At 43.3% G+C, this 14,254-nt stretch overlaps 1 protein-coding gene across 3 annotated transcripts in view; it reads right to left on the bottom strand.

Annotated features, from left to right (window-relative positions):
* drosha (drosha ribonuclease III) overlaps window positions 1–14,254 on the bottom strand; it is a 112,858-nt gene that overhangs the window by 77,335 nt on the left and 21,269 nt on the right. For all 3 annotated transcript variants that reach the window (XM_060939317.1, XM_060939318.1, XM_060939319.1), the window contains one exon: window positions 9,417–9,516. In XM_060939317.1, the coding sequence (XP_060795300.1) occupies window positions 9,417–9,516 (100 nt within the window). The remainder of the gene's footprint in view (window positions 1–9,416; window positions 9,517–14,254) is intronic.

The raw sequence follows: 14,254 nt of genomic DNA, 5'->3' as shown, positions 1-14,254 counted from the left end.
CCCGATGGCATCCTGAACGAGATCCTGAAACACGGAGGTCAAATCTGCCTCCACTGGCTCATCTGTAATATCTGGGAAGATGAGCGCATACCCCAAGACCTCGAAGACACCAATATCATTACCCTGTTTAAGAAGGGCAGTCGTTCGGACTGTGATAATTACAATGGAATATCCTTGCTTTCTGTGGTAGGAAAGATCTTATCCAGAATCCTCTCCTCTAGGCTGACCAAGACCTTGGCAGATGCAGACCACAGTCTCAGTGCGGTTTTTTAGGGCAGACCGTAGCACCATCGACATGATCTTTGTCTGCCACCAGCTTCACGAGAAGTGCCGTGAGCAGAACATGGGCCTGTACTCAGCATTTATCGATCTTACCAAGGTGTTTAATTCCATGAATAGGGAAACACTCTGGATGGTACTCAAGTCTACATATAACAACAAAGTGCAACAGTGCAGACAGTAATGACAAAAGACAATAAACAGCACAAACAACATAAAGTGCAGACACATGCAACGGGGTAAAGCAAGGCTGCGTTCTGGCCCAGTTTCTGGTTGGCCTACACCTTACCGCCATCCTTATGGATGTCACCCAAGACGAAAACACCACCAAAGGGTTTTACATCAAGTACCATCTTGATGGCAAGATCTTCAACCTTCATCGTCTACAGGCTATCACCAAAGTCAAGCAAGAGCTGATCCGTGAACTGCTCTTTGCAAGACATGGTGCTCATGACCAACAGCAAAGAGGATCTGCAACATCTTGCGAAGCAGTTTTCTTCTGCTGTCTCTTGCTTTGGGCTCACAGCAAGCTTGAAAAAGACAGAGGTCATGCATCAACTCTCTCCAGGTCAACTTTATTGTGAGCCATCAATCACCACCAATGGAGAAAGGCTTAAAACTGTCCATTGCGTCACCTACTTGGGAAGTATTCAATCCAACAATGCTACAGTTGATAAAGAGGTTCGCCGTTGTCAGTGGCTGTCCATCTCTAGCGATGATGACTGCTTCATTAGGATGTGCAGAAACGCAGATGGGCCACGAGGCCCACACCAGAGTGACAGAGTCGTTGGCAGTGGTGGCATGAATGGCCTGGTCGGGCTGCTATGGAATGTCTGGTTTGGTGAGCTCTTGTATACTCCCTTTGACACTTGTCTTCAAATGCAGACACTGAGCTTTTAACTATGCTTTGCCGTGTTGCTCTATCCAAGGCATCCCTTTCCCATGTCTGATTGATAACTCTGGCAATCTTCATGTTCCTCTTCAAAATGTTTTTGCACTTCAGTTTCTATCCTCCTTGTCTCTTCTTTCCTCGGCTCAGTTTTCCATGGAAAACAGCTTTGGGTAGTCATGGGTCAGGCATGCACCAGATATGTCCAGTCCAACAAGGTTGGGAGGCCGTGATAAGGGCTTCCACACTTACTGTTTTGACTCACCCGAGGACTTCTACATTGGGGACCTTGTCCTGCCATCTTATTTTAAGGATTTGACGCAGGTGTCAGAGTTGTAGCCTAGTCAGTTTCTTGAAATGTTTACGGTAGAGCATCATGCATTCAGTGGCATAAAGCAGAGATGGTAAGACTGCGACGTTGTATACTTTCAACTTGGTGGTTCTCTTGATGTCATGGCAAGACCATAGTTGCTTTTGTAATGCACTGAAGGCTTTGGTGGCAGCTTGAATCTGGCAGTCTGCTTCCACGTCTGAGGAGTTTGTGTTGGTAACTGCACTGCCTAAGTAGATGAAACTCTCAGAACTCCTAAGAGGTGTTCGGGCCTCTGCATGCTCTTGCGACAAGGCTTTCACAGGTAGCTTTTCGCAGACAGTTGTAATTTATCGTTGAGAGGGGAATAATAGGCGTGCACGATGTTATTCACCGCCACAACGCAAGGGAGCACGAAGTCGCGAAATCGCTAGGAGTAGTTGGTGGGTGTGGTTAGTGAAGTGTTTATCCTCCGGTTACTTATAATGACTAGAACTGGAGTCGTATAGATGTACGTACTTCCTCACTTCCTCGATCAACCGCTCTTCGTGCTGCTCCATCTTCGCTTGTGTTTTTAAAAATGGCGGTCGTGAAAACAAACCAAACCAGGAAAGTAGGGAAGTGGAAGTGCGTGTACAGCGGATGTAGAGTGGACCAATCAGAGCCCTCTTGTCTGCGACGCTGTCTGCGAAGCTTCTGCGGTGGTCACAATTTTTGGGAGGTGCGCGCAGAGCGTCTGCGAAGGTGGGGGGGCTACGCAGACGCCATCTGCGACGCCATCTGCAACGCCGTCTGCGAGGACTGGGTTGTCAGCATAAATTGGCCTTTCCATTTACCAAAACAACATTCTTTGGCATTGCCTGTGGCTCAGGTGAGGGTTGGTACAGGAGTTCTGTTTTTGTGGTACTGATTTTCAATTCAAAGAGGGTTGTATCTATGCAAAGCGATCAACAATTTCCTGCATGTCATCCAAATCTGTTGCTACAAATGCAGAGTTGTCTATGTACAGCAGTTCTCTCGCACACAAATTTGCAGAGTTTTGGTTGAGGACTTGAGTCTGGCAAGATTGAAGAGTTTGCCTTCCGATCGAGTCCTGATGTAGACTCCTTTATCTAGGTTCATACCCGTTGTCTCTAGGACTGCTATAAAGTAGAGTATAAACAATGTCAGGGCAAGAACACATCCCTGTTTGACACCATGATTGACAGGAAAAGCTTCACTAATGTCTCCTCCGACTGAAGCCTTCCCAGACATATTCTCATGCAAGAGCTTAATGAGTCGTATCAGTCTTTCTGGGCAACCATACACTTCTAGTACTTTCCAAAGCGTCTCTTGGTCAATGGTGTCAAAGGCCTTTGAGAAGTCTGCAAAGACCACGTATTGAGGTTTTTCACCTGACGTCACAGGGTCACGTGACGCCCCAGTGTCTGCCATTTTGAAGGTCAAGCTAGCTAGTATGTTACTGTAGCAATGTTTACGTTCAGTCATTTGGATGACTGTTAAAACCTTTCAGTCTCAAGTTTTTCCTTTACTGTATTTACTAGTTTACTGTAATTATGATCCGGCAGCTATTTACACCGGATCCAGTGTAAATAGCTGCCGGAGCGTGCTCCGGCTTGCTCCCCCTCAAATTAAGCAGCGCGCTCCGGCTTGCTCCCGGAGTGCTCCGGCCGAGGTTCCGGAGCGCGCTCCGGCTTGCTCCCCCTCAAATTAAGCAGCGCGCTCCGACTTGCTCCCGGAGTGCTCCGGGAGCAAGCCGGAGCGCGCTGCTTAATTTGAGGGGGAGCAAGCCGGAGCGCGCTCCGGCAGCTATTTACACTGGATCCGGTGTAAATAGCTGCCGGATCATAATTACAGTAAACTAGTAAATACAGTAAAGGAAAAACTTGAGACTGAAAGGTTTTAACAGTCATCCAAATGACTGAACGTAAACATTGCTACAGTAACATACCAGCTATGATGTTGTTGACATTAGCTAGTGCTAACAGCTAGCTGCTAGTACACTGCTACAACGCAGACACCGACCCTAATAATAAAGAGTTCTTGGTCATTGCCTGGTAACAGCAAATTTATAACGGGCCATGTCTCAACACACTAAGAAGTTATTTCAATGACATTTAATAACATTTTGTTTATCCTGAGGACCGAAAGTAAATGAAAATGTGAACAAACCTTAGCTGTAATAAGATGGCGACCACCGGCTCCAGGGACGACCCACTGATGTAGGCATGTTACCCAGCCTGACACAAAATATTTGTAGGCATCCAAACTCTTGTACGCTTTCAGATCAATACCTGTGTATGGCGATGGGTTTTTAACGACATAGGTATACAGATCATGTGGGCCGAAGTCAGGTAAAGACGAGGGCTTCGTGTACTTCCGTACGTCAGTGAACAATCCTGGTGGAAGCAGGTAAACGTCGTTCTCTAAGCCTGCTAACCTCAATTTTTGCAAATACCTCTCCCTCTGCTCGCCCTGTAAATGCCCTACGTCGCTGGATAGTGAAGGTGTTTTCTGCATCTCGCTCCTTTTTCTTTTATATTTTTCGTTTGTCGCCTTCCTCGCATTCAAACTGATTCGAGCCGTGACGTCCAAAATGGCAGCGTCACATGACTTGGTCACGTGGGTGAAAAACCTCAATAGAGACTGACATTGCTCATTGGCTTTCTCTTGGAGTTGTCTCAGGGTAAAGATCATATCTGAGGTAGATCTGCCAGCCTTGAAACTACACTGACTTTCTGGAAGTACATCTTCTGAGATATTTTTAATTCGGTTTAGAACTGTCTTAGCCAGAATCTTGCCTGCAATGGAGAGCAGAGATGTGCCATGATGATTTCCAGATTTTCTTCTTTGTTTTTGAAGATGGTCACAATTACTGCATCTTTGAAGTCTCAGGGAAGAGACATGTTCTCCCAAAATGCATTGTACAGTTTTAAGAATGCAGCTGTTAGGCTGGGGCTGCCTCGCTTCAACACGTCAGCTGGGATGCTGTCTTGGCCTGGTGCTTTGCCACATCTAGTATCCTTGAGTGCTTTCTCAAGCTCCTCTGATATGATGGGTACACACAGATCTTCTCTTCTTGGTCTCCTCTCAAGCCAGCAACATGCCTCAAGATTGGCTGACCCTTGCTGGTTTAGGAGATTGATGAAATGCTCCTTCCACCTTCTTTTTATGTATTCCAGATTTGTGTGGAGTATACTTCCATCAGCACTTTTCATTGGTGCCACTACATTGCTTCTTGCTCCATAGAGTCTTCAGTCCGGCAAATAATCCATGGTAGTCCTGCTCTACAGGAAAATGCCCCTGATCAAGAAGACACAGAAAACGTTAAGCACATGTGGCAATGGCTGAAAGATATTATGTACACAACTGCAAGTGATATACTTGGACAGCAGAAGAAAAGTACACCAGACTGGTTTCAAGAACAGGCTGATTCTATCCAAGCTTTTTTCTATCCATGTCTGCCAGTTCCTGTAGTTCCTCAGCTTTTTTGCACCATCATCTGTCTTTCATGGCTCTAATTTCTTGTTGCACTTTTGCTTTAATATCTTTGAAAGCTTTCATGCTTCTATCGGAGTTCTCTTTTAGACATAGGTTATAAATTTTGCATTTTTCTTCAAACAAAGCTTGGATAGAATCAGCCTGTTCTTGAAACCAGTCTGGTGTACTTTTCTTCTGCTGTCCAAGTATATCACTTGCAGTTGTGTACATAATATCTTTCAGCCATTGCCACATGTGTTTAACATTTTCTGTGTCTTCTTGATCAGGGGCATTTTCCTGTAGAGCAGTTGTAATAGCTATTTTGAATTTGCACCATGTCTCATTATTCTTCAACTTGTCTATGTTCTAGTTTCTTATTTGTTGAGTAGGCTGCTCTCTTGCTTCTAGGAAATACAAGTCTGAGTCTCAGCTTTGATTGGACCATATAGTGGTCTGTTGAGCATTCAGCTTCGTTGACAGAATCTCTTTCATGTTGGATCTGCGGGTCACAACATAATCAAGGAGATGTAAGTGTTTAGACCTTGGGTGGCACCAGATGAAGTAATTTTTGCCTGGTTAGTGAAAATAGGTATGTCATGCATGGTTCACGTTGACTACAAAAGTTGAGCATGAGTTCACCACTGGTGTTCCTATTGCCCTTTAAAAATTTCCCAATAGTACCTTCCTTTGTTACATGATCATTTCCTACTCCTGCACTGAAATCTCCCAGGAGCAGAACCTTCTCTACTTGAGGTACACTGTTCATCACATCAGCTAATTCGTGATAGAAGGCTTCTTTTTCTTCATCAGGTCATGGTAGGTGCATACACATTGATCAGGTTTAGATAATGATTGTTCCCTGTGGGTAGACGTAAACTAATGATTCACTCAGATATTCCCACTGGTAGTGATGGCAGTTTGCCAGCTATTTTATTAGAAACGGCAAAAGCGACTCCTGCGTTTTTTCTTCTGTCTGCATTCCCCCTCCAGAAGAAGGTGTATTCGCTCTCTTGCACTTGTCCTTGGCTTTCAAACCTTGTCTCTTGGAGTGCAGCAATGCTGATGCTGTAGCGATCTAGTTTCCTCATGATCAGAGCTGTTCTACGCTCAGGTCTCTTATCATTGTCCAACATGGTGCAGACATTCCAAGTCCCAACTATCAATTTCATATTCTTCTTCTTTCTACCACTAGTATGGAGACCCACTGGCCGTGGTAAGTCAGCCAGGCAAGGACTAGGTACGTTTTCTTTACCCCACCTTTTCTAGGGGCTTCCCTTTCCAGGACAGGCAGTGCTCTCCCTAAATAGGGCTGCCTGGACACACCCACACTGCTGCCTCAGCCCGCTGTTACCCAGCACTTCAGCTAGGCTGCAACCATCAAATGCAAGCCGCCTGTGTGTAAAGTTCCTGCTAGCAACTTCCAGCTTCTCAGACCTGCTGCCATCGCATTTACTCCATCACCACAAGGCTTTCCTATGCTCCTAATGAAGTGCCTTGCACAGTAAGGTAAGACAAACAATGTCATGCCCCCACTGTGTTGTCTTTCTGGACCTCCAGACCTGATGCCAAGTGATACACAAAAATGCCACAGGCCTGACGGGTATGGAAGTTGCCCTGCAGTGACAACTGACTTGCTGAGCGATGCCATCCATTGGCCATTTTTGTGGCTCTTCCACATGCCATCTGGTGTTGTGCCATTGACCCTGTTGGGTTCATCTGCCACATTGCACTGAAAAGCGCCCTGCTGCCAGCGCCTTATTGGTGATGTACTATTTAAACCATAGCTGGAACCCAGGCAGGTGCTACCACTCTGGGTCAGAGTGGACCTGGGAGCCATGGTGATTAAGGGATAACTCCACTTTACCCAATACTCAAGTCCTCCCAGACCGGAGACTCACCACCGGTTGCAGTTTAAAGTTATACCCAGGACTAAAAAGGTAAAGATAAAAAGGTTAGTAGTAGAATCAATAAAGCAAGTGTAGCATTTGGGCAATTTCGACAACATGTCTTTGATGAGAGAGGACTAAAACTATCTACAAAGTTGAAGGTTTATAATGCAGTCATTCTCAGCTCCCTACTGTATGGATGTGAAATCTGAACCACCTACCGCAACCACATCAAGGATCTGAAATGCTTTCACCAACGCAAGTTGCATTTACTCTTAGGCATCCGCTGGCAAGATCACAAACCTGATGTAGATGTCCTGCCTCATGCAAATTCTATGAGTATTGAGTCAAATATTATAAAGTCTCAACTTCGCTGGTCAGGTCACCTAGTCTGCATGCCAAACTATCAAACCCAAGTGTGTTTTCTATTCTAAACTTAGCAATGGCAAACAAACTCAAGGCGGACAGAGAAAGCGCTACAAGGACAATCTCAAGTGCCATCTAAAGCTTTGCAAGACCAATCACCAAATATGGGAAGAAACAGCTACCAACCATGCACTGTGGCGTAATGTAGTAAGCTCTGGCATCGCAGTTTTTGAAGTGGAACGCAGGGAAACATCGCATGCGAAGAGGCTTACTCGCCATGACCAGCAGCGCCAGCGTGAACCACAACCCCCAAGAGATATCTCGTGTGTGACGTCCGCAGCCATGTATGCTTTGCGAAGATCAGGTTGATCAGCCATAAACATTCTCACAGACACTAATATAGATTGCTATGATGGAATCATCATCATCACAGAGATGATGGACAACACTAACATCTATGGTCAAGTGGTAACCTCCTGGCAGAGCCAAACAGGTTTTAGGTTAAAATGTGTTAAATTCCTGATGCCATGAACCTACGCTATAGCCCCAAACCATCACTCATGCAATCGTTTACATGACAATTAATTTGATTATAAAACTTCCGATTCTTTAAAAGGGGACCTGCCATGAAAAGCTCACTTTTTCAGTACTTGTGCATAAACATGTGGGTATCTGGAGCCTACCAACCCACACACTCTGAAATAAGATACCCAGTCATTTTCTTTTGTTCTGCCTATTTTAGAAAATATGTGCTTCAACAAGAAGTTCAGATTTGGCTCCACTTTCTAAGTCACAAAGGGAGCTCATTAGAATTATACCATCCCCTTATCTGGGTATCTCCTCCCACAGCTTGAGAACCCCTTTTGCAAAAGATGTGCCATTTTTTTCTCGTAAGCACCTGTTTGTGTGTGGTAACCACTTTGCGTCTGACTGCTTTACTATCTTGGGACAGCAGAACACAGGAACAGCAACAAAATTGCTCCTAAAAGAGGAATCAATACCAACTGTCCATGGCAAAACTGCAGATGAGGGAAATGTCTTTCTAAAAATAATTATGCTAGGTGTTCTTTTGGTCATTTAGGAGAGTTCCAAATTGCCCTGTGTTCCCTTGACAAGCACACTACAAAAATAGTTTATACGCTGTACATAGTGCACTTGTACACACGTAGCAGTTTGGAATTCAGCCACTAAATTCTAATCAAAATGTAAAAATTCCCAGTAATTTATCCCACCAATTTAAAAAAAATAAAATAAAATCCACACCCATGGATTCAATTAGCCAATCAGAGTGAAGCTATTTGCATATTTAAATTTAAAAGGCACATCCCCAAAAACAGCCTGTTTTATCACAAGAGGTTTTATCCCAGACTAAACTGCATGAGAGGAGGAAAAAAACCCATCTTGGTTCTCTTTATTTCCAGTAAAAAACTCGCAAACTTTACAAAAGCATCTCAGGGAATAATATAAAGTAGTTGAAAATTATTTTATACAATTGTATACAAGTACAAAGAAATGAGAAAACCAGTAGCCTCTCACATGGTCTTCCACAAATAGTGTTTTTTTCTACCAAAGAAGTGGCACAATTTCAAAATCTTGCTCTCCCACACCTCTGACCTCGCTGTCACACTTCCTTCAGTCACTCATTCTGTTTGTTCATGCCGGCTGTCAGTGAGAGTGTGGAAATTACCCATGAGTCTCAGGACCGAGACTTGGGTTAAGGAATCAGAACAGAGACAGGAATACAAGTCTGAGGCATCAAAAAAAACAAAAAACAAAAACAAACCACCCCACACACACACACACACACACACACACACACTCACAGGACCTCTGGAGACAACAACTAGTGTGTGTGTGTGTGTGTGTGTGCGCGCGCGCGCGTGCATGGAGTATGAAGAAGAACGAGTAGCAGAAATGAGTGCAAGCAAACATCAGCTCTCTTTGATGAGGGGAGGGGCACACCTTATCGTCTCGCTAGCTTAGTGCTAATGACTAGCGGCACAGCTGAAAACTTCAAGGGCTGCATCAGTTGCTAGGTTTCAGGTCGACTTAGCACATCAGCCAGAACACGCACACACAGAATCCCTCTAATGAGGTTGTGTGTAAGAGAAGGTCAGAACAGCAGCAGGTCATTATGGGTTTGGAATAAACTAAACTAACGTGTGTGTGCGTACGCACGCACACACACACACAGGACATAACCTACCTCTCTCTGTGTGAGCTTCTGCTTGTCGATCTGTTTCACTTTGGGGCTGTTGGCCAGCAGGTGGCGCAGCTTCACGTAGCTTTTCCACAGTTTCTGATATCTGCAGGCATTCACATCGGGATTCGTTAAACACACGATTCATACATTTCACACACAAACATATTTCAGGAGGATCTAATACTGTTTGTCAGTAACTTTATAATTTTAAATTCCAGTATATCGAGTGTACACTTTTAAAAACAATCATTAAATATCGTTAAATATCTGTAAGAAATGAGGGGGCCAAGCAGTGAGCCCTGAGGAACACCGCTGCTGTAACTAGCCTTGACAGTGCGCTGATGAACCTCCCATATGTTTGGATGGGAGAACAACATGTTTTCGTTTGGCCTTTAAAGACATCTAAAAGCGTTTAGTCTACATGAAATTAGCATCAATTCAAGAATAAATAACATTTATAGAATATATTGTTAATTTTGTGCAGTGTTGTGATGAGTTTTGACTTTAAGCAATTTTTTTTTAACATTGTGTAATGCAATACACCAAATTCACGGACGCCGCCATCTTGTTTTTTTTTTAGTGATGTTTGTCACCAGTCCGTGTGCTTTGTTGCCGCTTCCAGCTCGCACACTGTTGGTTCAATCAAGCTTGAAACCCGTGATTCCCACCTACTAGTCAAATCTCTCATGTTGACTTGATTTTTCCAATAAAATTAGCTTAGCACTTTGCTGTCTAGTGCCCGCAAAAGATCGGATCACTGAGGAAAATTTTGTATCCTTCCAAAAAAAAAAAATTAAGATTTTCCTAATTTTTTGTCACGGAGAAAAAATGAGAAGCTGTATAAATATCAGTAAGACTGTTTTGAAGAGAATTAACAAAAGTTTGACCCTCTTATACACAGTGCATTCGAGTGCCACCATCAGTAGTCATGCTTGGTGTCCACAATTTACAGTGAACATACCCGCTAAATTCTGGCTTTTACGTTTAAACACAAAGGATGGACCAATTTCATTGATGTATTACTTTTAAGCCTTCTAGGTGCATAATTGTGATGTACAAAAAGAAGCCTTTATCTGTAATTCTTACCTGGATACTCAAAATTCTAAATCTCTGTTTTTGGCTTTTTTGTCTATTAATTTCTGATTGAGGTTTTTTCTCATGAATAGAAAATTAAACCAGTGGAAAATGTTTGCTGGTTTGTGACCAGGACAACAGACAGAAGTGGAAATTCTGTAAAACACTGGATTTTCAAATGTTCGTAACTTTGATTTTTTAAGACATATTTACAAAATTAAACAAGTTTTCAATTCAGATCTTCACATTTTTCAATTTGATACATTACATAACACTATGACAAGTACTTTAAAAAACGGCCTGTCATTACTGCAGTAACAGATCAGGACGAACCGTACCGCTCTTGGCCAACCATGACACGCCGTACCGTTCCCGGTCAATCAGGACACACTTTGTACTGCCCTTGGCCAATCACGATACACTCTATACTGGTTTCTCTTTCTCTCAATCTCTGTATCTCGGAACAATATAATGAAGTCTCTGGTGTCTGGCCACACATTTGTCATCTGAGCCTATTTGAACGAACAGGAACATGCGCGAGCACACACGCGCATGCGCACACACAGAAAACACACAACAGGAGCTCATCAGCATCATTCATTAATACCAGGTTATTTAGTGTTAATTATAAACATCTGTGCAGTTCTGTGCACTTTGGTATCTATTGTTTTACATTTAATACACTATATCAAGCAAAAATTATAACAGAATCCTTGATAGCACTTCACTGACGATTTAGAAACTTTATATACCTCACTAAATTATAAAACCTTGAAAAACCGTATCTCTAAACTGAAAACTTACCCATGTGCCAATTCAAATAAAGACCGTGATTTACTTCAGCAGCAAAAACTCATTGATTATTCACGGCTACCACACAGAGATCAGAATCAGCTTTAGTAGCAAATAGAAAGATGATGAGTATAAACCTAATCTACGTCTTGGACTCATTTTAGCATCCACCGCAAACGATCTTTCAACCAATCAGAATCCAACAGCATTGTGGTGGAAATAATTACATCACACGCAATAAGAATGAGTCCTACATTACAACTAACATTCAAACTAACTTTCTGATAACATTTTGCACTCTACAATCTAAGTTGAAATAACTGGAAGTAGCGACTTATCTTGAAACAATGAGATTGAAATAATGGCATCTTGAAATAAAAAAAAAATCTGGAAAATAATCGTCAAAAAAGTGAAAAAAAGGTCAAAATAAGATATAAAGTGAAAATAATAATAATAATAATCTTGCAATTATGAGATATTAAGTGGACATCACTTCAACATTTCGATGAAATCCAGGCCCTAATTAATCTTACCACAGTTTTTCTCGGAACAGCATGTGCGCACTTATCACTTGCACCATATTGCACTAAAATTACTCAAATAAATAAATAGACATGTCCCAAACAAACAAGTGTGACAAACACTGGGGGAAAAAAAATCCCACTCAGTATCGACTCACTCAAGAGCCACTGGTTGTGTTTATCTTGTCTCAGAAGGCCAAAGCCTGCTGTCTATTCTTAGATCAGAGCACGTGCGCGCGCGCACACACACACACACACACACACACACACACACACACACAGAGCACTTTGAGGCTGAAATAGTATGGCATCACTCTCCTGATCTCTTCTTCAAACTATAACCAACACACACACACACACACACACACATATTAATTATTAATGGCATCTCTAATGCAAGACATTATAAAACACACGGATCAATAAAAACACTCCGGTCTCTTTTCTTTGCTCACATCGCCATCTGCTGGCCTTCAGCTTTTCTTGCATTGTGTGTGCACGCATCATTCTTACCTGCTTAAAGTGCATATCACGGGTAAATTCGGGAGCAAGATCAATGTAATTCTCCTATTTTATATTAAACTTTGGTCAAATATCTGTAACATTCTGCATACTCTGCAATTTTTTTACCTTGCGCAATACCAGAAAAATTCAGCTGAAATCAAGCCATTTGAGGCGAATTGGTCCGCCACTGAAAAAACTTGCCATTTGAATTTCCCGGCAAACACTGGTTTTCGTGACGTCATCTGCGGGACGCCTCCTTCTGAATCCTACGTCAGCACTGGTTTGTTTACCAGAAAACGACCTTGCGGTTTTCTGCAAATTTCTTCAACGTTATCGCGTAATTATTAAAATGGTTAACAGATGTATCGTAGGAGGGTGTAGCAACACCAATCTTGATGAGATTAGTACTCATCGTTTTCCAAAAGACCGGACAATGAGAAAGAAATGGGAGTGCTTGGTCGACACAAGCTGTGCACTGAAACCGTGCAAAGCTCGCGCAGCCTGCTCGCGCTTCCGCAGATAACGTCACCAATCTGGCTCCAAACTCCCTTGGGATTTTTCCAGATGCGTTTTGTTATTTTATTTTTTTCTGCTGTAGACAGATGGCCTTGTGCAAAATTACCCTTCTGGATGAGTGTGTAAAGGGACATACTTTCAAATAAAAAAAAAAAACACGAAATTGGTCCAGAATATGCACTTTAAAGGAGAACTGAAGTCATTTTTAAACTTACTTTATTTCTTAATTAACATGTTATTCAATTACGTTTTTGGTTTTAGTAACCTTATATCGTGACTCGTATTGGCAACTAATTGCGATTAGATATTATACTTATCGGCCTATTCGGTTTTTAGCCATGTTGAATTTAGTTCATTTGGTCCACGGCAGGGCGGCACGGTGGTGTAGTGGTTAGCGCTGTCGCCTCACAGCAAGAAGGTCCTGGGTTCGAGCCCCGGGGCCGGCGAGGGCCTTTCTGTGCGGAGTTTGCATGTTCTCCCCGTGTCCGTGTGGGTTTCCTCCGGGTGCTCCGGTTTCCCCCACAGTCCAAAGACATGCAGGTTAGGTTAACTGGTGACTCTAAATTGACCATAGGTGTGAATGTGAGTGTGAATGGTTGTCTGTGTCTATGTGTCAGCCCTGTGATGACCTGGCGACTTGTCCAGGGTGTACCCCGCCTTTCGCCCGTAGTCAGCTGGGATAGGATCCAGCTTGCCTGCGACCCTGTAGAAGGATAAAGTGGCTAGAGATAATGAGATGAGATGGTCCACGGCAGGCATGGCTTATCCATGCGATCTTCACGAGACTTGTGCGAGACTTCGAAACATAAAGTGTTAGCCAGGTGTCAGTGCCGCCATTTTGAAAACTGCTTTCCAAATGAAATATTGCACAAAAACGAGTTTAAATGAAAATTACTGCCTACTTTTTCCAAACTTTCCTGATTTCTATCAAAACAAACAAAACTTCCGGCTTGATTACATCAGCATTCGAAACAGGGTGCATGCGTCTTTTGACAACGTTGGCAGATGTTGGTCACTTTGATTTCCACTGTACGTTTTACTTCCGTCCTACAATGTCTTGCACAGGTCTCAACGAATCTCGTTTACGTCCATTGCTTTGACATATGGACTGATATATTCATCTCATCTCATGATCTCTAGCTGCTTTATCCTGTTCTACAGGGTCGCAGGCAAGCTGGATCCTATCCCAGCTGACTACGAGCGAAAGGCAGGGTACACCCTGGACAAGTCGCCAGGTCATCACAGGGCTGACACATAGACACAGACAACCATTCACACTCACATTCACACCTACGGTCAATTTAGAGCCACCAGTTAACCTAACCTGCATGTCTTTGGACTGTGGGGGAAACCGGAGCACCCGGAGGAAACCCACGCGGACACGGGGAGAACATGCAAACTCCACACAGAAAGGCCCTCGCCGGCCACGAGGCT

Source organism: Neoarius graeffei, chromosome 14 (assembly GCF_027579695.1).
Source record: "Neoarius graeffei isolate fNeoGra1 chromosome 14, fNeoGra1.pri, whole genome shotgun sequence".
In the NCBI taxonomy this organism is placed as follows: Eukaryota; Metazoa; Chordata; class Actinopteri; order Siluriformes; family Ariidae; genus Neoarius; species Neoarius graeffei.
Note: the sequence above shows the minus strand (reverse complement) of the source record. Positions and strands in the feature narration are given on the sequence as shown.